Below are 27,000 nucleotides of genomic sequence, written 5' to 3' on the forward strand. Positions count from 1 at the left end.
CTCAGCCAATCAGCAGGTGACTTTCCACCCCACCCCCCGCAGTCGGGCCAGGCAGGAGCCCCTTGTTTAGCTGGTTCGTGCTGAAGTGACTCCCCAACTTCCTACACAGGCTCCCACACCCCCAGGACGGTGGGGGCCTTCTGTGCAGCCCATTCCCCATCCCCGGCCCAGGGTCTTCATCCCCAGTGACTCTCAAGGTCCCGCGTAACCCGACTTTCTGGCCTTGTGCAGCTCTGGGGGCCGCCCCTAATGCGAGCTGTAAGCACTGCAGACTCTGGATTAAGGAGCAGCTCAGCTCTTCCGTGACAAGACGGTACAACACATCAGTGGTTAAAAGGAGTCAGGTTCAGCAGAGTAATAGATCCTTAGCTTTTGGTGGGGCAAACTGTCTTTCTCTCTTCACGTGCCTGCTATCAGCACACTCTTCAGAGAGCCTTTCTGTCCATGGCTGGATATTGTAGGCTCTTCTATTTCCAGCCTGAGTGTCTCCGGGTCTCCTTTCTGTGACCTGTGTGCAGCGAAGGGTTTTTTCCTAAGTGAGAATGTCAGGAGCTTTCATCACAGCTACCTGAATATCATGAAGTACCGTTTTCTCCATCTGATAATTAGGAGAGCATCTCACCTTCCAGAGTGTAGCAAATGCTCACTGCATCTTCCTGAATTTTAAAACATTTCACCTCCCCCGCAGGAGTGTCAGGAGGTCACATCTTCACCTGCATGAGGGCAGTCTTACCTCCTCCACTGAGTGTAAGGTCTCAGCCAGGCTACCTGAGTGTCAAGAGGTTGCATCTCACCTGTATGAGTATCACAAGATCCACTTCTTCTATTGAATATCAAGACATCTTATCACTTCTTCTGAGTGTCGTGTTTTCAAATTATCAGATGATTTCCCTGAGTATCTAACTGAATGTCATACTTTCTCATCTCATATAACTTTCAGGAGGTTACATCCCCTGTAACTGGATTAGCAGTAGGTCTCGTATATTTTACCTGAGGATGAGGGATATCATCTCTCCCTGAACATGAGGACTTCTCTTTCCTTCCAGGTATCCCCTTGTTGTATCTTCTCTACCTGAGGATCAAGGTGTCTTATATCTGCTACCTGAATGTCAAGGGGCTGCATCTCACCTATATGAGTATTCTGAAGTCTCAGCTGCCACACTGGAGTGTTGGGGCTCTCACTCCCCCTGCCCCCCACCCCAACTACCAGAGAGTCTCCTGTCCTCTACGTGAGTATGGTCTCATCTCCCTGCCTGAATGGCATGAGCTTTTATCTTCTCTGTAAGAGTAAAGTGTCCAAAGTTCTCATGTCCTCTCCCTGAGTGTCTGGAGGTTTTTCTCTCCCCTTCTTGGTTGTCTGGAGGTCTTATCTCCCACACCGAGTGTCGAGGCACTTTCTCTCCTCCACCTGAGTGTCAGGAGATCTTGTCTCTGCCTGGCAGGCCTCATCTCTTCAGCTGTACGTCTAGAGGTTCCATCTCTTTTCTTTAAGTGACCACGAGGTCTCATCCCCCTACTGGAGTGTAAGAATATCTTCTCTTTCCTGTTTGAATGTTGCGAAGTCTCATTTCCCCTACCTGTGTGTCAGGCATTCCCATCTCTCACCTTATTGTCAGGACATCTCACTTCCTCTGGAGGAATGTCCAGGGTCTCATCTCATGTACCTGATTATCAAGAGATCTTTCTCAAATGGGTAAGCAAATAGACTGACAAATTTTCCACATTAAAAATAAAGAACTGTCACGTTCTCTACATGAGGGTCCCAAAGGAGCCAGGACATCTCATCTTTGTTTCCCAGGGAGTGACAGGACCTTATTTCTCATATCTGAGTGGCAGGATGATTTAACTCCTTTCCCTGAGTATTGAGTTGTATTATTTCCTTTCCTATTAAGCAAGAGCTTTATTTTCCCTTAATGAATATAAGCAGACCTCAGTAATATCAACTATCTGAGTGCCATGAAATTTTTATCTCTGCTACCTGCATGTCAGGATGTCTCCCCTCTTAGAGCTGAATGACAAGGGATCTCCTCTCCTCTCCTCCACCTGAGCGTAAGGGCTTGTCTCCTCAAGTCAGTGTCAGGGATCTCAGGTACTTTGAGTATCAAGAGCTCTTACCTCCCACACCTGTGTCACAAGGGTGCACTTCTTCCTTCTGTCAGGATTCTTCTCCTTTATTAAGTATGTGAGTTCTGTCTTTTTCAACTTCTATATCAGGTGGTCTCACCTCCTTTATCCGAAGGGCAGGAGGTCTTATTTGCCAGCCTGAGAAGTAGCAGGTTTCAGCTCAACTACTGAGTGTTCGTGAGCCTCACTTATTTTGAGTGTCAGCTTGTGCCTGTTAAACAACCAACAATACTTTGGAAATATAGTTCAAGAAATGGCAATGAGAATTCAAGAAGTGATATTAAAGTGCATTCAGGAAGTGCTTAAAGATTTTACTGTTAAAGAAAATATTATTCAGCTGTTTTAAAAGGATTTTGATGGGCATAAAATTGCAGTGGCATTTAGATTCATGAGAATTGTTTAAAAGACTGATGTAACATTTTATTTTAAATGTTAATATGTACAATTTTTTGGAAATCACAACCTGTGCAACCACTTAAAAAATATGATGAAAAATGTTAGATATAAACTTTTAAATAAAAGATGTTACTTAGTTCTTTAAAAACATTTAGAACATGGGTCCTCAAACTGTTAAAACAGGGGGCCAGTTCACTGTCCCTCAGACTGCTGGAGGGCCGGACTATAGTTTAAAAAAACTATGAACAAATTCGTATGCACACTGCACATATCTCATTTTGAAGTAAAAATACAAACGGGCAAAAACACCCGCATGTGGCCTGCGGGCCGTAGTTTGAGGACGCCTGATTTAGAAAGTCGGAAGAGCCAAGGTCTAGATTCTAGAAGATGATTATTGTTTGACTCTGCATAGCTTACCCACTTCTGATTCTAGAAGGGGCTGTGGTCACATTACCGTCCCCGGCTGCAGTGGTGGTTGAGGGAAAGGCATGTGGCACAGCCAGTTTAAATTTGTCACTAAATCTAATGGAAGCAACAACTATCTCAACTAAGTGTGACTTTTTGTCTCCTTCATGCTTCCACGAGCGAGAGAGGGAGGGCTGAAGGTATGAGCCAGTTAGGTTCTGGAGCTAGAGGGTGGGGTCCCATTGGGGGTTCGGCCCAGGCTGAAGCAAAGCACCCAGCACAGGGAGCTGGGGGCCCCATTCCCCTCAGACGTCCCCTCCAGCTTGCCTCTGCCTTTCTTGCAGCTCCTGCTCACCAACACCTCTGCTCTCTCCATCCCTGCCCATTTCTGAACGCCTCCCCTTGACCTGGGCAATCCAACTCCCACTCCAGTTTTTCTCACCTTGGTCCCCAAGCCCTTGCAGCCCCATTCCTCTCCCATTCCTGCTGCCTGACCCCCCCCCCCGTGTCTCCAGGACAGCCACGGGCAGAGCAGGAACCGTGTCCATCCAGCCTTGGCGTCCGGCCCCACCCCAGAATTGTCCACAGGACCTTGGGGGACTGGCGTGAAGGAAAGCCAGGGCTGCAGTCACCAGGGAAGTGTTGGGGCCCAGGACCCCCCAGAGGGTGACACTGGAGCATTCTAAGGGCATGAGGAGGCCAGAGGGGCGATGGAGTCCCTGGCTCTGAGTGAGAAAGTCTCCAGCCAAAAGCATCTGGAGCTCCAGCTCCTCAGCCCTGTTTCTCCAGGCCGCGTCCCTCCTCTTCTAGCAGGCTTCTCTGGTCTAGGCCTGGAAGGTCCCAACATGTCTCTGGAGGCTTTTGACCTAGAGGGACATTCGTCTTCTCCCCCCAGACCTCTTGGAGCCAGAATGGGAAGGCGCCCCGTAGAAGGAAGGCAGGATCCCACTGCCCATGCTCAGAAGGAAGCCGACCTGCCCCTGTTCCCAGTGAGAGGCTGCACCACCCCAGGCTCCGAGTTCCACTCGAGAGAGGCCCAGGTTCCACGTGCAGCTCAGAGCAGACCCACCCTCCTGATGGCACATTGCCCAGGCCCAGGGCAGGTCAGGGTCCCACCTCTGTCCCCACTCTTGGACCCTTGCAGGGCCCCACTCCTTAGCTTCCTGTGTGGCCCTTCCTTTTCTAAAGGCCTGAAAAGGAGATTAAAAAGTAGAAAATGTTGAAAATTTGAAGTTGAGAGACCTTTTAGACAGACTACAAGCCTCTATAGGACCCTCTGCCAAGCGGTCACCATCCCCAGCCTTGAGGGGGCCTTTGCTACCTCCTCTGGGCCACCCAGACCTTCGCTTGCTCCCTTAAACCAGCTCTGGGCACCCGCCTCCTCTGGGTGAAGATGCCCCCTGCTGCTCTTGGGGCACTGACCATTCTTACTCCCTCTGAGACCTTCCTCCCTTGGCCCCACTCCTGGCTCCACTCCGGCTCAGAGGAACCTCAAAATCAAGATGTACTTTTGTCATTTTGTCACATTCACGCTCTACCTCCACCCAGGGTGACCAGGCTCCCCCACTGCTTCCTTCCTGAAACTCCTCCCCTCAGGCAGCATCACACCTGTGCAGCCTCTGGCTCTCTCAGCCCTGGGTCCTATGCTTTCCGTTCTCTCATGGCTTCTTCTCGGTCTCCTTTGCCTACTCACCTCACTGTTCACCCTTCAAAAGATGGAGCTTACCACCCCCTTCCACTCACGGAGGTGCCTCTGCCCTGCTGTGGACGGGCCATCATGCCCTTGCCACATTATTGGCTAGTCACCTCTGGCTGCCTACAGAATTGCCCGTGCACTCTTGCAGCAGGACTATGCCTGGGTCTGTGGTGCCTGGCTCAGGGCAGGAGCAAATGATGAATCTCACATCCTTGAGGAGTTCAGTCCAGCTGCGCAGATAACCCAAGGCGATAAGCACCAACTTGGTCTAATGAGAAATGGTGCCAGGGCTGTGCAGTTGCAGAGCCTAACTCCTAACTCAGACTCTAGGGAGGGCAGGTCAGGGAAAGCTTCCAAGAAGAAAGGACCTAGAGCTCAGCCTCCGAGGGCACCTAGGCTTTGTGCAGGTGAAGGATGGGGATCCAGGCTGAAGGAGGGGGCGTCGAGTAGAGATGGAGCCAGGAGGTGCTGTGGTGGGCTCCGGGGCTGCAAGCATGTGGCAGGGCTGGTGGACAGCACGTGCGTATGGGGAGGCGGAGAAGAGGAACGGCCACAGCAGGGACACTGCAGCGCTGGCTGGGCTGGACCAGCGCATGGGGTCCCTCACCTGCTTCACTTGCAGAGACAGTCTGGTGTTCGTGAGCAAAGGGTAGAAATGGAAACAGAAAACTACTGAATCAGCAGGGAAGAAGTGAGGCCTGGACAAGGTCAGGAGCCTTTGGTGTGGACAGTGGGGAGGACATGACAGGGTTCCAAGACAGGAGCAGCAGAATTCAGAAACAACTGGACACTGGAAGGAGGTTTTAAACCTTAAGACAACTGTACTTCCAGCTTGGGAGGTGCCACCCTGTGAGCTGGTGAACAGAGAAAGGCAACCAGAGCAGGAAGCCTGGGCTGAGCTCTGGCCGACTGGGAGAAGATGCCAGGGGCCTGGGCAGAGGCTCAGGTCAAACATAGGGGCTTAGAGGTTGCCAGCACTTGTGGTCAGTGAAAGGTGGTCCTACCAATAATGTAACAGAGGAAAAATAATCTATCAAACAGAAAGTAAGAGAAACAAACTCAGTACATGATTGCCCCTTTGAAGAAAAACTCACAGCACAACTACCCTCTTTGTTTTGTTTCAATGAAAAGACCTGTGGCCTAACTTGCTGTCTCTGCGAGCTTTTCCTCAGCCTTGCAGAGCCCCAAGCGGCAGCGGGTGTGTGAATCCCCACCTCCATTCTCGCTGGCACCAGATTCCACCGGCTCAGATAAAGTCAGCCTCACAGAGAAAAAAATAATAAAGGCATCTGCAGCTGCTCCGCTGCCGCTTCTGTTATCAGTCTGCTGAAGCAAAGGGGGAAAGCCATTTTACCCTTTAAAACTGAGCAGCTTTCCTCAGCCCCTGGCACTGCCCTCCACCTCTCCTTCTGTGTGTGGTGGCCGTTCCCCTCACCCCTCTCTTTCTTGGGAAAATAAATTTTGTGCTTCTTTCTATTCTGAACTCTGTGTGAGAATTCTTTCTCCAGCCCATCGTGAGCGTCTAGTGGGCCCTACCGACACAGTTACTTGTGCAACCAGCCTGAGGGACAGAGGCAGGGAACCAAGACATGATTTCATTTCTTATAAATTTATTACATAATAATATTATAATAATTATTATCAATAATAATAATATAAGAAACATAGATCTCTGTGGGGTGTATCACAACGTCAGGGTCAGGAGGCCTCAGGACTGGAGCAGGGGGTGAAATCCCCCGATGGAACTCCGTACAAAAGGAGGGGTGAAGCGGAACTGACCCTGTAAAGTTAAAAACCCAAATTGAACGGAACCAAAAACCCACAGGTGAGTGTGAGACCGAGTGTGTATGTGGCAGTCCGTTACAGTGACTGCTGCTGTGTGACCTGGACGTTGGTGGAAGGGTCGGTGGGTGTGTCTGCGCCCAGGGGGTGGGGCCGGTGGGCCGGGGCAGGGCGGTGGGCACAGACCCGCGTGCCAGGCCCCTGGGCTGTGAAAACTTCTGTTTTCTGTCTTTTTTATTTTTATTAAAAAAAGCTAGAAATATAAACAGAAACTTGTGAGTGACGTGGATGGAGCTTAGTCCAGACTCCAAACCCTAGGTTTAAAAACGTCCCAGGGCCCCCCACCCCACAGGTCATTGCTGAGTGTGAGGAGTCACAGTAGGGGGGCTGGGCACCCTCGGGGTCTTTGACTCTCCCTAGGGCCTGCAGGGGCCTGACTCTAGGGGTCTCCCTATGGCCCCCTCAGAAGCCAAGGTGGGCACTGCTTCCCCCCCAAAGCAGCAGGGATTCACCTGGGACCCCGCTCAGGCTGGGGGAGGCTCTGGAGGGCAGGCAAACAGCGGGACCCAGGTGCAGGGTGGCCTCTGACTTTCTTTGGAGGAGGAGACAGGGTGCCGCCCAGGCACACACCCGTGCACGCACCCTGAGCCTCCACAGCCCCGCACTAGTCCAGAGCGGCCCTAGGGCCGCCCCACCATCAGGCACACGCGGTTCCGTGTGCTCAGTCGCACCCAGAGTCGCCCACACACAGCGCGGGTACAGGCGGCGTTGGGGTCCAAGGCAGGGAGGCTTCTCTGCTGTGGTTGCCCAGGAGCACGGGGACCAGACCGGACCCCTCCTAGGCGAGAGACCCTGTGAGGAAGATGGCTGCAGCGGAGCGTCAGGGCCCTGCCCCCAGCCCCAGGGTGACGGTCTCCGGGCACCTGATCCTGCCGGTGCCCAGCGGGACCTGCTGCCTGCCGCCCCTCCGCCCACGAGCAGCACCTGAAAGGTCGGTGGGGCACACTACAGCTCAGCGAGGGGAGGGGGCCGAGCTGGGGCCCCAGGGCGGGCCACTAGGACCCTGGCCAACCCCAGACCAGCTGGAGCGTCCCCTGCCCCGTGCGGGGTGGCAGTGGCAGTGAGGGGCCAGAGATGGAAGACTGGGCAGCTGCAGGAGGACCGTGGGAGGGGTACAGGGGAGGGGAGCGGAAACTATAACGGACAGAGATATTTGTTCCTTTTCTCGTTCCAAATATAGAGTGGATTAAAATATGCAAAACAGGGGGCTCCTTGGCCCCCATCGAGAACCCCAATGTCTCCCCCCTCCCCCCGAGTCACCAAGGCGTGTCCTGACCTCGCATGCTGGACTAGGTTCCCCCTCTAGGAGAATGGCCACCGGGAGCTGTGAAGGAGGTGGTCAGGCTAGAGCACCCCCGCCCCCTCCCGCCCCAACCTCCCTGGTCCACGCCCTTCCTGTGTGCTGGGTGGGGCTGGGCAGCCGGGGAGGGCACTAAGCAATGTACAGGGCAAGTCTCCGAGCAACAGCAAACAGGACGATTCATGCAACATTCCTGGCCCGGGCGCCGTCGTAGGGGGCGGGCCGAGCCCGCGGCCCGGGGTGGGGGTGGGGGGCCCTGCCGGCAGGGCGCGGCCGGGGGGCGGGAGTGGGGGTGGGGCGTCAGCTGCCTTCCAGCTGCCTGAGCGCGCGCTCGATGTTCATGCGGTGGCCCACGCGCGTGACGCCCAGCTCCACGAAGTCGTCCTTGGTGAGCGCGGGTAGGTGCGCGCCTTCTATCTCGTGGTCCTCGAAGCGGTCGCGGTGCTCGCCTAGGTGGATGCTCTCCAGCCAGTCGCCAACGTCGAACTTGCTCCACAGCTGCAGCGGCTTCTGCTGGAAGGGCCGGCGCGGGCCGGGGGCGCCTGGGCCGGGGCCGGACGCAGGCGAGGGCAGCGGTGACGGCGAGGGGGAGCGGCTGCGCGCGCTCACACTGCGCACCACGAAGCGCACCTCCTTGGGCTCGTGCGGGATGGAGAGGCTGGACGACTTGAGGATGGTGGGGGGCGTGAGGCCGAAGGGCCGCCCCGCGCCCCCCGCGCCCGCCCCCAGCCCCTCCACCCGCTCCAGCGACGCAGGCTTCACCGGGCTCGGGGCGCGTCGCGTTATGGGGTAGCGGCCGCTAGGCCTCACCGAGTAGGAGGCCCCGCCGCCCGGGCCCCCGGGGCTGCGCTGCGCTGAGATGGTGCTCAGCTCACTGAGGCTGCTGAAGAGCCTGCGGAGGGAGAGGGGGTCAGCGCCAGGTGAGGGGCGCAAAACGAAGTTGGGGCAGGCAGAGGGGGGGCAGGGCAAGGGGCCAGGAGGAAGGGGGCTGGGGCTGGGGGCCTGGTGGGAGTAGCTTCTGGATCAGAGGAAGAAGGACCCTATGGCCACCTTGGCCCTTTCTTCGCTTGGCACCCAGGGTCGGAGCCATCACCCTGCTCTGGGAGACACCTAGACCGACTGAGTATGAGGAGTTAGACTAGTGGCCTAATCCACTCCATGGAGGCTCCAAGAGCAGCCCACCAGAGGAAAGACTGCCTCTCATGGCAAAGGGGTGGCTGCCCCTCCCTGCCAGCACTGGACATCAGCTCTGAGCAAGGCACCATCCACAGATGCCCTGGACACTGAGACTTCACGACTGCCCCCCACAGCTCTGCTCTCCCGAATAGACCCAGAGAAGCCTGGGCTAGCTCCAGGGATCGCTGAGTCATGGTGAAGGCTGGCAGCAGCACAGGGCTGAACAGGCCCACGACACTGGACACAGGCACCAGGCAGCGTTCAGACACCCACGTGGAGCAGCAGCACACGCAGGGCAGGTGTGAGGAAGCTTCCTGCACAGGACAGCACACAACAGTAGCAATGGCACCCATGCGTGTTGCAGACATGCAGCAGCATGGCAGGGGCAGCAGCACACGCACACAGACACACCCATACCAGGACAGATAGCACCTCGCTTCCCAACCTCACCTGACAGGACCCCAGACCTCTAGCCCCTCCTCAGCCTGGCCGTGGCAGGAGGCCTGCCTGGGGAGACTACTCCGGAGAAGACCCACTCCCAATCCCCCGTTCCAATCCCTATCCCCTGCCAGGGCCAGGGGAGGCCTCAAGGGGCTGTCAGTGGCACCACAGCCCCACACAGCCACGCAGAGCAGAGACCCAGGCAGCCAGGCACAGCATGTGGACAGTGAGAGGCGTGGGATGGGCATGCTCACTTACACAGCTGGTGCTCGGGACCACCGCGCAGCTAGACAGAGCAGCCACATGCAGATGGGCAGGAGAGAGCAGTGAGAGAGAGTGTTAGCAGGCCAGGCCCGTGTGGCCCAGTCGCAGCCACACAATGGGCAGCCAGGTGCAGGGACCGCCTGGCTGGACACCGTGTGGAGAGAGGAACTCGGTGGGTGCGGAGGGCCTGGATGCTATGGGAGGGAGCTACTGGGGCAGGAGAAGCACCTGGTTGAGTGTCTGAAAGTGCAGGTGGACTCGGCAGGTCTGAGTGGGCCCCTGAGTCGCCCGTATGTGCAGACCACGAACCTGACTAGGAAGTGCTCAGTAGGTGCCTGGCTTGGTGGTGCCCTCCCATCCTCTCTGCTGTCTGACCAGCCTCTCTCCAGCGGCCCGCCTGGCCCCTCTCCCTGCCCCTGCCCAGGCTGGGCGCACCACCCATGCCTGGCTGTCCTGACAACACAGCGTCCCACCCACAGGCACGGGCTCCCCCCATGTGGTTCTGCCCCTTAAAGCAGGTTTTGGCTTCTGTTCCCACCTGCACAAGGTCAGCCCCTCTAGAGATCTGAGCTCTCTCTCTCCCGCTGGGCCTCATTTCTGTCCTCTCCTCGTCCTCTGTCCCTGCTGCCTCCTCACAGCTGCTCAGACTCAGAGCAGAGCTTCCTGTGCCCCCCAAGGCCACACTGCTCCCCAAGAGAGAGGGTTTTCAAGAACGCGGGGTGGGCGCAGGGAACAAGCTCCACCAAGGGGGGAAACTCCCTGCTCCCACCGAACCTGGCCTCCACGGAGCCACATGCAGTTTGGGGCAGAGGGGAGGGAAGGGGCCTGAGAGTGTTCTAGGTGGTGGTGGGTGTGGGGGAAGTCCCCGGGGTGGGTGCCCAGGGCGTGGTGATTGCTAGAGAGGCGTGCCACTGGAGACTCTGAGGGAATCACACCTGTAGGACTTGGACACCAAGAGGAGCAGGACCAGAAATATGTGCCTGGCCCTCACACAGGGACCCTGGGCTGGGGACCTGTATTGCATGACAGACACCTGTCCTGGCCCTGCCCCAAGGTTGAGGTTTCAGTGCAGTTGTGATGACAGGTGTACCTGGAGTCTCGGCTGTGACAGCAGCACACTGATGCGTTGGCAGGACCACAGCAGTAAAGGCAGAGGCCCCGGCTGGCTGCTGGGCAGTGCAGGGGGCAGGCTCGGCCAGAGCCCAGAGCAGGATCTGGGCTCCAGAAGGTCTGAGCTGTGCGGAGCAGAGTTATGTCCGGGCAGCACTAGAGCCCGCCTGTCTGGCAGGAGTTGAGCTGGAAGCCTAGGCTGAGGGCAGGCTGGCTCCCAAGGCACCACGCAGCCAGGGGCCAAGACCCGGGGGCCGGTTCCATGGGCTGGCGGCGGGGGTGTGCAATCGCACTACAGGCGTTTGGAGGCGGCGCCCCCAAAGTCCCCAGGGCACAGGAGTGGCCAGAGGGCACCCGTGGCCTAGATGTCTGCCCTTCCTTCTCTTGCTCTTGGGGAACAGGGCACTGTCCACACCATCCCCAGGGCAGGAAAGCCAGCATGTCCATGCCTGACTTCCACGTTTCCATGGCATCACTGCTCTCACCTGTCTGACCACCTCCCTGCTTAGGCTCTGGCCACCACACAGCCATATCACAGCACCTGCCAGCCTCAGTGGGGGCTGGGCCACCTACCCTCTAACACACAGTACCTCAGCGGGCGCCGTCACCCCTGGATACCTGCAGCTGCCTCGCTCCAGAGGCCGAGTCCAGACCGTCCTGTGAGGCGTCCACGGCCCCCGAGGTCTTCTCCCCAAGTCTGAGTCTTGACTGTCTCTGTCTCCTGGTGACTGTTAGCCAGTGAGGTGTGGCCTCGCCACCCCAGCCCTGCCCCTGCAGTTGCCAAGGCAGCACCCCGTTGCCAACTATCCATCTGATTCCCTTGGAGCACCCTTCTCGCAGCCTCTCCCTTCCTAGACGGACTTTTCAGGCCCCTCTCTCAGTCTGCACTTCTCTCCTGGGCCACGCCACCCACCCACCCCACCCTTCACCGTGGCTGATGTGCCCAGGGTGCCACATGTGAGACCCAGCCACGCCCCCGAGTTCAAGACCTCTACCGGGGGCTCCAAACACATTCCCCCAGCCTGCCTCAGTGAATGAATGGCACCCTGCCCTTGCCCATGAGGGGCCGCTGTCAGCTCTTCTGTGCTTTCACCCTACGCCCAACAAGTCACCAACTCCCAGCATCAACCCCAGCCCACCTCTTCGCCCCCAGCCACCTCTGAATCCAACATTACATGGTCTCAGGGCCGTTCACCTCATTCCCTAACTGTCCTCCTGGACCCCTGTCACCTAGCACAAAGCCAGAAATGTACGATGCACTGAAAAAAGTGTCATCACACAAAAATAGCATGACATGTCCCTGCCAGGCTTTCCTACCTGTCAGCCCACGGGTGCCGGCAGGCAGGAAAACGCCAACTCTGGCCCTGGCCTCTGCCTCAGGCCTCTGCCACTACACTCACCTGAGGCAGGTCTAGGCCTGTGGCCTTTGCAAATTGGGGGCCTCGTTAAGGAAATAATCCTCAGCAGGAACACAAACCCAGACGGGCTCCGAGGCTTCCCGCGAGTCCTCTCTAGTGATGGCGTCTCACTCCTCCTCTCCCACACCGGTCACAGCTGCAGCCCTGACGTGCCGTGTCCTACATCCCCTCCTCTGCGTCCCCTTCCTTTCCCCCTGCGGAGTTCAGAGCTCCTGGGAACACACCTGCACATGCCCCGCCGCCTGCAGACAGGAGCGCAGCCTGGCCCCGCGTCCCTGCCTGTGGAGCACACGGCTCATTCAGTCTGGGTCTCGGAAGGGCAGGCCTTGCTGGCCTTGTGGCAGGTGTGGTCAGCCAGCCCAGGGGGCTTTGTCCAGATGCTCCGTAACCATGGCAGCAGGCAGGGCCTACAGCAGGCCACCAGGGCAGGGTTCCTTGACCTCCTTGGGGAGCACAAGTCTCCTATGAGATCTAATTAGTGACCCTAGTGGGTCTGAAGACCACCACACACGGTGCCCCACTCAACACAGACTTGTCAAAGGCATCAACAGGACTGCAGTAAAGAATCTCTTTGTGTTTCCAAAGCTCTTTCACTGTGAACTTTTTCTGTAAAACCTGCTTGAGAGTGAGGCAGGAGTGAAGCAGAGAGCCACGACAGAACTGAGCACTGCTGTGGGCTCAGATCACATGTGGGGTTCAGATCCAAGCACGGGGCCTGGAAGACAACTGGAGCTCAGAGGCAGGTGTGAGCCTCACAGACAGTGGGGAGCCAGGAGACAAGAAGGGGACCCAGGGCCAGTTGGGGGGCTCAGAGTCAGGTGTGCATAAACGCCCAAACGCAGCTCTGGCACGCCCAGAGCCAGCTGTGGGGCCAGAGGCAGAGGAGGGGTTCTGAGCAGACCAATGGTCTGTCTCGCAGGGCTAGACTCAACGCTGGGAACACAGTGCAGTGGACAATCTGAGATCAATGCTGCAGAAAGCAAAGGTCCTAGACCTCCCAAAGGCAGCATGAGGCTGCTGTATACTCCAGCTTCCACCCCCAAATCAAAGATGCTCCCAGTGCCAAGGAGCTGATCATTTTTCTACGGTTACCAAGTTCTGGTTCCAAGACATACAGGGCAGCTTAAGTGGCGCGGAAAGATCTCAGGCTGCAGGGCAGCCGTGCTAAAGACCACGGACGGACTGAGCCACATGTGGAGAAGGTGGGCAGAGAGGGGATTCCCTTCCCTGTGGTGTCCGCTGAGCCAGGAGAGGGAGATGAACCTGGGAGATGAATCTGAGGAAACACACGGGGACTGGGGACATGGCTCAGGTGTGACCCTGAGGTTGGCCACGGCAGAGGCCCCAGAAACCTGGGAAGGAAGCAGCCGTACCTGGACGTCAGAACTCCCCACACTTGGGACGTTTCCCTAAAAGAGGGTTTTGCTGGCAGTTTCATCGCTAAGTGAGAAGTGAGTGCCGGCTGCAAGACCAGAGCTGACAAGCGGCCGACGGACCCCACAGCCACAGCCGGTACCCAGAGCCAGACCTGAGACAGGGCTGGACGCAGACGTGGCCGCGAGCATCCTGTGAAGTAAAGAGGCCAGGTGGGCAGCGGGGCCCACCCCAGATGAAGGCAGAAGGGAGAGTGGGCAGCGGCAGAAGGGAACACAGGGCCAAAGGGCGGTCTGATGCCGGTGGTGTGCCACGTGCATTGGGTGCTATTTGTTACATACGTGCTGGCAGATAAAGGCATGTGCATTTGTGCTGTTGGGGCACATGTGTGCTGCTTCTCTGGGAGTGAACTGCCAAGCCCAGCCCCGTATGTGTCATCAGAGGGGGTTCAATGACAGATTATGGCAGATCATTCTGGTTTAATCTCCAGATTACGGCAGAGTGCAGGGCTTGGGCTCGGGCAGATGCTACTATTTACTGGCTGGAATGCATCTCTCTGCAGCCTCTGTTTTTTGTCTAGAAAATGGAGATCATATTATGGTCCGTCTAACAGACGGTTGTGAAGATAAACTAGCATGACGGGACAGTCTCTAGTGCCGTGCCTAGCGTGCTCATCTTCCCGCAAACAACTCTGAGACTTGGGCTAGGTGCCTTTCTGAGTGCCTGGGTGTCCGTGGCAACGAGACAACGCTGGCTCACGCGCGCAGTGAGGGCCTGCCGTGCCCCGAGCCTGGGGCCTGCCTGGTGCTGCACGGGTGATGCCCAGACTGCCCGCGTGACCGTCGCTCTAACACCCACTTCACAGCCGAGGGACGGAAACAAGTTCACAGGGGCTTGTCCAGACTACGGAGAAGAAATGTGGCCTGCTGAGGGCTGAAATCCAGCACCCTCTGATGGCCTCGCGCTGACGCCAGACAAAGCAGCGAGCTGCTGATGTTGGTGAGGTCCCTGTCACAGGGACATGTTTCAGGCCCCCCAGCATCTGGTTCCTCGTAAGGGCACTGGGCTTCCCTCTGGAGCCAGCTCCCCTCTCTCGGCACCTGTTTGCTAGGTGGGCTGACCGCACCCCCCTGCTCCTGGGAGAGCATGGGAACCGAGCCCAGCCCATGGCAGCACCACATCCCTGACACCAGTGGTGGGTCAGGGGGAAGCAGAGGACCCACGTGAAGCCAATCGCAGGCCAGAATTCGCAGGAGCTGCTGCGTGAGGGAGGCTCACTTCCCAGGGGGCCTGCGTTGCTGGTCCTGCCCTTCCCCGTCCCACGTCTGAGAAAGAGAAACACACACAGGGACCTGGCGAAACCCAGAGCCACAGGGTAAGAGAGCCTTGCCATGACCAAGGCAAAACGCTAGACTGCTGTGGGAAGACGAACTCACAGAAGGGGAGTGCCGGAAGGCTCTGCTCAGGAATCACCTGGCTCTTACCCTGCAGCTGCTGCAGCCACCCTGGAGGAGCGCACAGAGCCATGGCAAGGTCTGGGCTCACCTGGGCCTGACCACAGGAGCTCAACACCCAATAAACCCGAGCTGCTGTCTGTCCTCCCATGGCATTTGTCCTACGCCTAGATCTCAAATCACAAAAGACAGCACTTGCGTTTAGCTTCGTTCTTTCGTCCATTTAACAAACGTTTATTGAGGGCCTGCACTGGGCCAGGCACCGTGCTGGGCACTTTAAATGGCTTTGACTTTCATTGAGACTAGGAGGCAGAGAGGAGTGGAGGGCTGGCTGGGGGAGGAGAAGCAGAAAGGGAGGACAGGGGCTGGTCAAGGCTGAGTCAGAGACCCCCATCCTCAGGGGTGTGGTCCTGCACGGAGGCCCGAGACCTGGCCTGCTTACCCCAGACACTTATGTCAGCACCTGCAACACCCGCTCTGAGGGCTGGGAAGATAGCTTTCAGATCTGAGCAAACCCCAGGATGACAGGAGCTGAGGGAATGTCCTGGACCTTAGGAGAGGTGCCATGAGCTTCGCAAGCTCCTACTTTTTTTTTTTTTTTTTTTTTTTTTGAGACAGGGTTTTGCTCTGTCCCCTGGGCTAGAATGTAGTAGCATCATCAGCTCTCTACAACCTGAAACTCCTAGGTTCAAGCGATCCTTCTGCCTCAGCCTCCCAAGTACCTGTAACTACATGTGTGCACCACCATGCCCGGCTAATTTTTCTATTTTTTTTTGTAGAGACAGGGTCTCGCTCTTCCTCAGGCTGGTCTCCAACTCTTGGCCTCAATCAATCCTCCTACCTCAGCCTCCCGAAGTGCTGGGATTATGGGCATGAGTCACCATGCTCAGCCCCCTACTTATTTTTTGAATCCTGACCTAGAGGAAGATAGAATGGCCTGACTCTCGTGAGTAAGACCTGCAAGAGTCCTAAAAGACCTGTTCAGAGTCCTCAGGCTCTGAACACCTCACTACTTTGTGAACTCTGCCTTCCGAGGCTGACAGTAAAGGGCCCACTCGGCTGGTCTTTGGAGCAGCAAGCAAGTCAGGAGGTGGCACCTACACATGTCCCCCAAACCCAGAAAGGAAAAGAGGAGACCTAAGGGCACAGAAGGCAAAAGCAGCTTGAAAATCACAGACAAGAGGGCTGGCAGGGGACAACCAGCTCTTACACCAGCACCCATGCAGCCCGTGGGCCCAAGGGGACCCCCTTTGGGAGGTTGAGGGCAGGGCCCTCCAGGAAAGACTTATGGGATCAGCCCAGACAGAGCAGCAACAGCCTCAGCAGCACCCCAGTGCCCTGCTCAGCTCCTCTCCCCAAGTCCTCACCCTAGACAGAGGCAGGAGGGGAGGACAGACGGGAGGGAGAGAGACGGTGAGAGGGCAGACAGCAGTGCACACCGATGGTGTGACCTCCATTTGACTTCTCAATGGACTTTAGCAATCACACACAGGAATCTGCATTTAGAGGACTCTGAGGTGGTACCAAGAGGCAGAAAATAGGAAGTTAGTGACAAATCCCAAAAAGAAAAGGAGCCAACGTGCCCCAAACCTCAGAAGGAGGCAAGGCAAGAGGCAGCTCTGGGGCAGGGGGCACCAGCCACGTGGGGCAGCCACACGGCCAGAGGGGAGGAGTGGAGGATTGGTGTGGTGGACACAGGGCCACAGAGAAGCTGGCAAGAGGGACGTGCAGCTCCAGAGTGGACCATAACACGATCCTGGATGGTGGTGGCAGCCTGGGGCGGGGCAGAGTGGGGCAGGGAGCCCCCAGGGGGCCGAGGAGCTGCTCATGCCAGTCTGGGTCTCTGGCAGGCACCCGGCTCCCACTTCTAGCACCAGCGGGGATGTAGAAGGCAGCAGCCCTGATGTTCCAGAGACTTCTACCTCAGGTAGGCAGAGCCAGACCAGACAAAGAGGTGGATGGCCGTGGGGTGGGGGTGCCACAGACAGTTAAAGGAGGGGGTGGAAAGGGGAGCAACGGAGGGCCCTGGAGGGACAAGAGGAAGAACTGGGGTGAGGGGCACGGACAAGGCACAGAACCCCCCTCACCGCACTGCTCACCGAGCTGCTGCGATGGGCGACTTCTTGGCAGGGTCCAGCAGGCCACCCAGGCCGCCAGCTGGTTCCTCCCCCAGGGAGCGCGTGTCCTTGTTCAGCTGCTGCAGGCGGGAGCTGAGCTCACTGATCACAGTCGGTTTGTCGTCTTCAGGCCCAGGGAGCCCCCGGCTCTCCACGGGGTCCCCCCACAGCTTGGACCTTCTCTGGAAGAGGTAGCGAGGGCGGGCAGGCCCGGCGGCAGAGGCCAGCCCGGCAGAGGCGGCGTGGTGCTGCTGGGCCATGAGCTCGCTGTCCGAGGACTGCTTCAGCAGCGGGTCCCTGAAGGTCACCGGCCCCTTCCCCAGCGGGGACTTGAGCTTGGGCTTGGGAGGCACTGGTGGCTTCTCGAGTAGAAAAGTGTGTCCGTCAGCGAAGGAGGTGTGGGTGTCGGTGAGTTCCCCGCTCTCCGAGCTCAGGGTGGACATGCTGGACACCGTGGAGATGGTACTTGTGGTCTCCAGGTGGGGGTCGCTGGAGCTGCGTGTGTCAGCTTCCTCTACCCCAGAGTCAGCTGCAGACTCTGGGGCAGGGGGTGGCTCACTGCTGGGCTTCCCTGAGGCCGGGCTGGGCACCGTGGTGGGCGAGGGGCCCGGGCCGGTGAGTGGGGTGGCCAGCAGGATCCCGTTGGCAAACTCTTCAGGGGGCGGCACCAGCCCAATGCGGGCCAGCTCCTCCCTGGTCTCCTCATCACTAGAGGACAGCTGGGCGGGTGGCAGATTCACAGCGAACACCAGCTCTGGCTCTTCCTCTGAGCTGCCCTGGCCGGGCCCGGGGTCTGCTGGGGTGCTGCCAGGGGGCTGGGCCCGGGGGCTGGGCAGGGGCTCTGCCACGGCCGCTGACTGCATGGGGGCTGGGGCCAGCTCGGGGGTGCCCGGGCGCTCCTCTTCAGCCCCCAGCCTGCTGGGCTCCTGCCCATTGCTGGTGGCATGCACAACAATGAGGCCAGCTGGTCGCTGCAGGGACGTGTCCAAGACGCTGAGGATCATGGACTTCTTGTCCTCGGGTGACTTCCGCTCCTCCCGGGGAGCCTTCTCTGCCTCCCTGCGAGCAGGCACAGGAATCCAGGCCGGGCTCCGGGGGGAAAAGGCTGGGGAGGCCAGGGGCCCTCGCTCTGAGTCCCGGGCCTGTACATCCACAAACAGGGGTCCGGGGCGGTCAGCATCAGGGCTGTGCACAGGTGTGGGGGACCGCGAGGGCGTCTGGGAGGCCAGAGCTCGCTCCCGGGCAGCCAGGGCAAGGGCCAGGGGTGAGCTGGGGTCCAGGGGTTTGCCGGTGAGCGGGTGGATGAAGGTGGAGCCTGAGGGCCCGAGGCTGGGGCCGCTGACCAATGGCTTCAGAGCAGAGACGGGGGAGGGTAGCAGCAGATCTCGTCCAGCAGTGGGGCCGGTCCCCAGGAGGCGCTCGTCGATGGAACGGGAGGGCTGCAGGGATGGCAGTTCCGCGCTGGGCGGGCCGCCCTCGATGGCGCCCACGGACAGGAACACAGTGGATCGGCGCCGCTCCTCCAGCCGCCGGTCCTTGGCCGGGCCTGGGCCACCGAAGGCAAGCCCGGGACCGTCCCCCGCCCCGTAGTCGAGGCCGCCCGGGCGGGGGCCGCGGTGCGTCGGGGAGGGCTCCCGGGCGAAGCTGCCGCCCACCGGGCCGGGACTTCCCACAGCCAGGGCCGCGCGCTCCTGCGCGTCCTCCACCTGCAGCTGCTTCACCAGAGGGCTCTTGCGGCGCTGCGGTTTGGACGGAGCGAAGAGGCTGGCACTGAAGGCGCCCAGGTTGGCGTAGGGGCTGTCGGGGCCTGGCGGCCGCGGCCGTCGCTTGGGTCGTTCCGGCGGGGTGGCGGCGGGCGGGGGCCGAGCGACGTCGCCCGCCTCGGGCGCCGAGTCCTGCAGGATGATCATGGAGCGCGCGCGCTTCTGCCGCTCGGGATAGGGCAGCGGACCCAGGGCTGCGCCGGGCTCGTACAGGCCGGCGGCCCCCGCGCCCAGGCGCGCCTCCAGGCCGGGCTTGAAGCTGGAGCGCACCGTGTCGTAGGCACGGCCCGGCGGGGGCGGCGGCGAGAAGGCCGGGGGCGGCCCCGAGTCGAAGTAGTAGGGCGCGGGCGGGGGTGGCGGCGCGGTCTGCGGCGGGGGCGGGATGCCACGACCCTCGCGCACCGTGTCCTGCATGGAACTGCTCCGCGGGAACCGCCCTTCCAGCAGGGACGCCAGCTTCTCGTCCTCCCCTGTGGACAGAAGGCGCCGTCAGACACTGGCGGCTAGTGCCCTCGGAGAGGCCCCTCCAGACCCCGCACCCTCTCCCGTGGGGGCCGTCTCAGTTCCAGACAGAGGGCCGACAGAAACCTTGGGGAAGATGGGGCAAGTGGCTGGGGGCTGGGGGGCAGGGAGTACAGGGAGCCCAGAGCAGGTGCTCTGAGCAAGACTCCAGTCTGGGCTCATCCCTGGACGTCCGAGCTCTGCGCCTCAGGCCCCACGTTGCGCAAGAGCTCTCGTGAAGAGTGCGGAATGTTCAGCTACAGGGTGAAGGAGGGTCTCCCAGTGGAGCCCTGAGAAAGGACCCCAAATCTGACTACCTGGGTGAAGCCTAGACAGGTCCAAGCCCAGGGACATGCAGCGGGCCCTGACGAGACATCCCAGGAGGGAAGGAGCAGCCCCTACCCTAGACAAGCACGGGGCTTCCTAGTGAAGACTGAGCAAGGCCGTCTCAGAAACACCAGCAGCGCAACAAGTAGGTGTCAGTGCGAGGCCCTGGGGCAACCAGGGGTGGGATCCGAAATGAGAGGGACACTCCCCAGAGCAGGAGTGATACGCTGTCTGCCAGTGAGGGGAAATGGAGCCATGTGCCTGTCAGAGAGAGCTGATGCCCAGGTGAGGAGGTACCTGTGGAAGAAGCCCCGAGAGGCTCCTCCCAGAGATCCACGTGGATGGGTGATGTAACCACAGTGGCTGAAATTTGGTAAGGCTGGGTGAGTGGGAAGGAAGAATGGATGGATGGATGAACATGGAACTGCAAGCTGAGCACCCAGTGCATGTCCCAGGCTTACCCGCTCTTGACGGTGTGACCCCAAGCTCTGAGCCCCTCTGAACTACTGCTCTCTCATGGCCAATAAAGGCTTAAAGTGAACACCATTCTCCCTGCCTCACTCAAACATCGTTACAATCCTGCGCAAGGGCTGGAGTAGTCAGGGCCCTTATTGTCCTGCTGTCCAGCTAGAGTCTGACGGAACTTCCTGAGCACCCTTATGGACATAATGTGGATACCTGTGCTGCAGGTGTGTGCAGTCGGGCTGTAGGTGCTGGACAGCCCAACCCCGGGGGAGTGGAGGACACACAGAGGCCTCTGGTGCTGCTCTGCACCTGGCCTCACTCTGGCGTGGTCGGTATTTTTATGCACTCGCCGTGATGCAGACTGCCTGCTCCTGATCACCTCCTCCCTCAGCCACCGCAGCGCTGACGAAGTCCCTGAGACTACGCTCTCTGCACCGAGCTGGGCACAGCAGCTCTGCAGCCCACCGGGCACAGCAAGGGTGCGTCTGTGCACAGACTTGTGCTTGAATTCCAGCTCTGCCGGGTACCGACATTCCTTAACCTCTAGGAACTTCAGTTTCCTCATCTCAGGAGGACTGCCTGCTGATGTCACGGGGCCATTTAAAGTTCATGGTACAGGGATGAACAGGTGGCAGCATTCTGGGAAGGTGGCCACGGTTATCGCCATCGTTATTTTTAGGTCTGCCTTCCCCGGCCCCCACTGGACACAATCTGTGCCCAGTTCACCCTGGGTCTCCCCCCGCTGTACTTCTTGCACAGTGTACGAACACGCACCAAACACCTACAAGCCTGTGCATTAGATGGAGCTATGCAGAACACACCTTGAGGATGTAGAAGGCGGGAGTGACGTGTGAAGATGAAAAGGGGGAAATTTAATGCTAATGGCATGCCAAGTTCTGGCTTAGGGTAAAGAAAAGTCACTTGCCTCAGCACAGAATGGGGAATCTGTTCTAATATCATCTGGGGGAGGGGTGGGACCGTTTGGGGCAAAGGTAGACCCTCTGTGCTCAAATAATAGCAGAGCACATTTCTTGAGCACTTACTGGGCACCAACTTCTAGATGCGAGATCTGCATCCATGAACAGCATAAGCAGCTGCTAAGCATTCCCCACATGCCGGGCACAGTACTCAGCCTGTGAGTACAGCCCACTGGATGAGCCTCAGAGGGGTCCTTGGAGGTAAGTACTAGGTGGCCTCTATGTTTATGGGTCAAAAAGACTGAATCTGAGGTTGCAAGGGTTACATCATGTACCTGGAGCTACAGAGTCAGGACATAGGGTAGGAGCCTGGGGTGTCTGACAGCTCAACCAACGACGCTTGTATAGGCACCTGGAGGCACACCAGGCCAGAAGGGATGAAAGCTGAGCACCTGTCAGCTTGCTGATCAGCTGAGCACAGGAGGGCACAGCAGGAACCAGTGATGGGAGCTGGCAGTCTCTACCGAGTGGCTCAAGGCCTGCAGGGCAGGTGCATAGATCTGGCGCTGCCAGCAGTCCATCCTGGGACCGGGCAGGGCTGAGGGACAGGTCATCCAGGCAGAGTGAGGGCAGGTAGGGAGCAGCAAGTGCCAGAAGACCTAGGTCAGAGGGAGGTGAGGACAGATGTCCCCAGATGAAGGAGGAGAGGGCTGGGGCTGGTACCCGGCCCCTGAGACAAGGAGGCTACAGAGGGTCAAGCTGGAGGAATGTGGGGTGATAGTTGCCTTGCAGGAAGCCTCCTTTGGCCGGAGGGATGGACTAGGGGCAAAGCCAAGGCAGGAGGTCGTGAGGAGAACAAAGCCGAGGTCCAGGTGCGAGACGACGGGCAGGGCTGCAAGGCCTGTGAGGCGGCGGCCACCCCCGTTTGTCTGGTGGAGCAGAGGACACGGAAAGAACCAGGGAGGACGTGCAGGCCATAGGCCAGGGAGGAGCACCTCTTGGCTCCAAAGTAGCTACAGTCTCACCAGCCTTCTTCCCTACCCTCCCACCTATAGAAACGACTTTGGCAGTCCCTGAAGGACCAGGCCACATACCTGTGTGCCTTTTACACAATGGCCTATTGGCAATTCACCCCACTGTCCCCCAGAAACTCCCACTTATCTTGTATGTCTAAGAGCACACACCCGACCCCCGCTTTCCGTGATGCCCAGGCAAGGCTGGGGCCGTTCCCTAGTCAGCTCCACCCGTACATGTGTCCTGACATCCACCACGTAACTGCTGAGCTGTCTGCAAACATGTCACCTCCCCAGCTAGCCCCAGATTCAGCCTGGGATCGGCCTAGCATGAGAACACTTGGCAGGGCCCTGGGGTGGGTGAGGGATGGGCAGCTGGCCGGCCAAGGGTGAACTGAAGATGAGGTGGGGCAGCTGTGTGACCTTGCACAGGTCATCTTACCCCTCCTTGCTTCAGTTTCCTCTTCCGTGACATAAAGGCACACATGGTGCCACCTCAGTGTGGTTACTGCATTAGACACTGCGTCCAACCCGCAGCGGGTGCGGGGCGGGGTTTGCCCTGGGGTGTGACAGGTGGGGTGTGGCGGGTGTCTGTGGATGGCGGACAGACAGGCGGCAGGTCCCTGGGTTGGTGGGTGCACAGCCGGGCAGGTGAGGGGAGCCGGGCGCCTGCAGGGATTTGTGCAGCTTGTCAGACGTCCAGGTCTGGGGCCGGGAGAGGGGACGGCCAGTGTGGGGCGTGATGGCCGACAAGGCACAGGGGAGGGCAGCTGAGGGCACAGCCGAGAAATCCCTGCCTTCAGTGGGGCAGGGCAGTGGGGGTGGAACAGGTGCAGCCCGAGAAAAGGGGAAAACCAGGCAGTGTTGCCCTAAAGCCCCGAGGAGGAGGGTTTCACAGAGGGGAGCGAAGGAACCAAAAGCCAGCTGAGGCCAGTAAGAGGAGGGGTTTGCGGCACTGAGGAGAATGTCCTGGAGCCATCGGTGACCCTGGTCGGAGCAGTCTCAATTCTGGGTACAGAGAGAGCAAGTGTGCTGCGGGCTGGGCGAGGTGGGAGACCGGAGACGGCAGGCAGAGGTAAGTTTCTGTGGGAAGTGGCTGGGAAGGGCAGAGAGGGCAGTGCCTGCAGGGGTGGGGCAGGCAGGTTCTGGGGTATTGGTTTAGGGTCAGAAACTTGACATGCACTTGGCCAGGACAGGAGGCAGCTGACCTGGGGACAGGGCCCTGGTGCCTGTGCAGATGGGAGGGTGTGTGAGGCGGGCGCCCATCGGGGCGAGCGGTGGGTGGGGTGGGTGCAATCTCAGGGGTCACGTCCAGCAATGTATCTCTCGGCTGGGGGAAGCTGTGACCACATATGTCCACAAACAAATGAGATCCCTGGGCTGGGGCCATGGAGAGGTGGGACTTGGAAAGACCCCAGTTAGGGTAGGGAGAGGCCACGTCCTCTAAACCCAAATCCACCCGGCCAGCCCCAGTCTCATTCTTCCCAGCCCCATCCCGCCCAACAGCCCGGCCATACCTACAGACTTGGTCCGTGGAATCCCCTTCCGCAAGGAGCCCGGCAGCTTCTCTGGGCCCGCGAGGCCCTGGCGCTCAAACAATGACTGTGGGGGTCAGGGAGGGGGATATGGAGGTTCCAGGGCACTGGGGACCCCAGTCCTCCTCTTAAGCTGGAGACCAGTCACCCCATGCACTCACTCCAACGGTGCTGGCCCCCGCGGTGCCTGGACCAGGAATCAGACCCAGGCCCCAGCCTGGGGAGCAGGGATGCTGCTCGTTGGGGCCTGGTCGAGGGGGCCGTGTAGACGGTGGCACGGCGCAGTGGCTGGGCAGGGTGGGTGCAGACCCCGGGTATGGGCTAGGGGAGGGTGGGGAGGAGCGCAAAAGGCACAGGGTGGAGCAGTGGTCAGGGGACAGGGCATCTCGGAGGCCCTAGACGTGACACGGGGACTGCCTGAGGCCTGAGGCCCTGCAAGCCGCAGCCACGGGAGTGAGAACCCAGCAAGTGCCAGACTGTGGCCCTTCTGGGGGCTGCAGGGCCTCAAGCGTCCCTGAGAGGCTGCAGGCGCTGCACCCACCGCCGGAGAAGGGGTCCGAATGGTGGGCTCTCACCCCACCGAGGAGGGGACGTGACATTCTGAGCCCCACACCCGACCGTCCGGCACCCCCAGCTACCCAGGCCAGCTTACGCTGATCTCAGCCGGCGTGATCCTCCGGCTGGTGGGCCGCTGCTTGACGGTGGCCGCTCTGGAGTCGGCGTCCGCGATGTCCGGCCTCAGCGTGGGCTCTGCAGCGGCTGCCAGGATCTCATCCAGCTTCTCTGCACAGCCAAGGAGAACCCCTCAGCCGCCGGGACCTGCCCGCGGCCGCACGGCCACAGCCGCCCAGGCCCGTCCGCCCCGTGGTGCCACGGAGGCTGTTTGCTCCAGGTGACCCCACGGACCCCACTCAACCAAGGGAAGAGATCCGGGCAGGGGCAGACTGTGAAGCCCAGTCTTCCTGAATCCCTCTCTGTCTCCCTTGGTCCTGTCCCTAGTCTTGGCACACGGCACACAGCTCTCGTCTCCCCCAGAGCCGCCCTGGAAGGGAGGCTGTCTCTGGCGGATCACGGCCCCGGGACAGACCCTGACGCACAAGCAGGGTCCACGGAAGATGTCTGAATGGTGCGTAAGTCAATCATGAAGGAAGGAACAGGTGGATGGGGGGCACTTTCTGAAAACTGTCTGCTGCCCCAGGCTAGGGACCTAGAAAACCGTTTAATGCAAAACAGGCCAAAGCAGCCCTACCCAGGGCGGGAGGTGCCATGAGAAGAGAAGTGGGGGGCAGCGTGGGAGGCCCCTCCCCACTGGCAGGGCTCCTGCCAGCCCCCCAGGGAGCAGCGGGGGCCGGAGAAGGGGCGAGGGCCGAGGAAGGCGCCACTGGGCTCACGCCTAAACACGGCCCTCACGGGGCGGCAGCACTGTTTCCAAATCTATCACCAAGAAAACCTTGTTCTTGTTTACTTGTTTTTATTAAAGTAAAATTGTTGTCCTAAAAAGTGGTATTTTTTATCAAAGTGATGTGGAAACTTTGTTAAACTAACGTGTATCTGATGACTCCCCGGGGTCAGCGGACCGCACCGGGGCCCCCCAGCCTGTGCCAGACCCCACTCCAGGCTGGCACGTGGGGCACGCAGGGGCCGGGCAGCACCTGTGTCCCCTGGCTGCTCCACCAGCCCCACCGCACCCACAGGCCCTGCCCGGCTCTCTGGGGCCGTGGCAACTCTAGCGGACCCCATGTCTGGTCACACTCGTCCTGGCATCTCTTCGCTCTCAAAGCGCCCATGTCGGAGAACGTCAGTGGTCAGCCTGGACACCTCCTGCTCCCTCCACCCCCGCCTGTGGCTGTTCACAGCACCTGGTCCGCTTAGCAATGGCCGTGGGGAAGCAAATGGACTTCCTGACACAGCCTGCCCCCAACCCAGACCAGAGCCGGCCTGTCACCGACTGTCCTGACTTAACCTCTTTTTGACTGAGTGTTCCCATCTGATAAAACAGGCATAAAAACAGCACCTGCTTTGCATGTCTCTGGTGGGAATCCGCACTCGAGAAGGGCCTACGCTGAGTGCACGCTCACACCAGCCTCCCTGTCTGTGCGCCTCGTCTCCCCAGACAGCTGTGGGCTCTCCAGAGGCGAGAGCCAGCATGTTCTCTGGGCTCTGCCTGTGCTCTGAACAACACGGAAGTTCACCCGCAAAACACGCTCCGACACGGAACAGCAGGCCTGCTGGAGGCCCCCAGCACGCTAGGTGACACGGCCGGGGTGCAGACTGGGGACTGCTGCTTTGGGAAAGAAGTGAACAGTTTCCTTCTAGAAGCCGAAGCCGTCGTCACCACAGTTGGTTAGGTTCTGGGTGTTTCCAGAGCGTGCAGGGCTGCATGGACCCCTCGCCCCACAACCACCGCGGGAAGGTCCTGTGTCTACGTCTCTTTACCCCGCAGCAAACCGAAGCCCTGTCCAGGTCACAGATCCAGTGAAGAAGAGACCCGGCGCGACTCCCACACCCCAGAAACCGCAGAAGCAAAGACGCGAATGGGCGGAAACCTCCGTGGCACACACGTGGCGTCATCACGGCCACCTGAGCCCCGAGCCGTGGCCACGGGAGGCTGCATCTGCAGGTGCAGGAGACCCGACCCAGCCGCCCGCAGCAGGGCGTGCCCGAAGGTCAGCAAAGCGCCTATGCTGGTCATGCGGCCATGGCGCTGGGGCCGGGCGGGGACTGCCTTCAGAGGGAAAGAACCAAGAACTCTGCAGATCACAGGCTGATGACACTGACAAAGCACCACCCCCCGCCCGCCATTAGAAAATATATTCCTAAATAGATTATTTTAGGTACTTGAAAAAAGGAAACGAAGCGACGAGGAGCCAGGTGGGCCCGCCCTCCCGGCAGCCTCACCCGGGGCCTGGCGCTGCGTGATCAGGGCCACGGCGCAGCGCCTGGGAGCCCCAGCAATGAGCGGGAGGGCAGCACCAGAATATTCCAGAAACAGCTTGAGTCTGCCCAAAGGCACAGAGAAAAGGTCCCTGAAGGAGACCACTATGTTTTTGGTACCTGGAAAGACACTGGGGAAGGCAGGCCTTCACCTGGGCGGGGCAGTGGAGCCTTCGCAGGGCAAAGGAGAGCAGGAATGCGGGTGGGGCAGGAGGGAGCTGGGCCCAGGGCCAGCACAGGTGCCCCAGCCCAGGGAAGGCCCAGAGACGGTGGGTGCCAGGCACACCTGGGGCCACAAAGCCACCTCGGGCTTTTTCCTCTGGGCCCCGACTCCCGTCGTCCTCGGGCAGAGGCTGCCAGAGGCCAGGCCCTCGCCAGATGGTGTTCCTCAGCGCCCAGGCCAGTGACTCTGTCCCCCCTGAACACAG

General features: G+C 59.4%; 1 protein-coding gene across 1 annotated transcript in view; it reads right to left on the reverse strand.

The window, feature by feature from the left end:
• Positions 1–6,250: 6,250 nt before the first annotated feature.
• The window catches only part of SHANK3 (SH3 and multiple ankyrin repeat domains 3), a 53,101-nt gene continuing 32,351 nt past the window's right edge, over positions 6,251–27,000 (reverse strand). The window contains exons 19-22 of the mRNA XM_076006870.1: positions 24,291–24,421; positions 23,621–23,705; positions 17,100–19,350; positions 6,251–8,655 (exon numbers count right to left, since the gene is read on the reverse strand). Coding sequence (XP_075862985.1) covers positions 8,064–8,655; positions 17,100–19,350; positions 23,621–23,705; positions 24,291–24,421 — 3,059 coding nt within the window. The 3' untranslated portion in view covers positions 6,251–8,063. The remainder of the gene's footprint in view (positions 8,656–17,099; positions 19,351–23,620; positions 23,706–24,290; positions 24,422–27,000) is intronic.

Source organism: Microcebus murinus, chromosome 10, assembly GCF_040939455.1.
Source record: "Microcebus murinus isolate Inina chromosome 10, M.murinus_Inina_mat1.0, whole genome shotgun sequence".
Lineage (NCBI taxonomy): Eukaryota > Metazoa > Chordata > Mammalia > Primates > Cheirogaleidae > Microcebus > Microcebus murinus.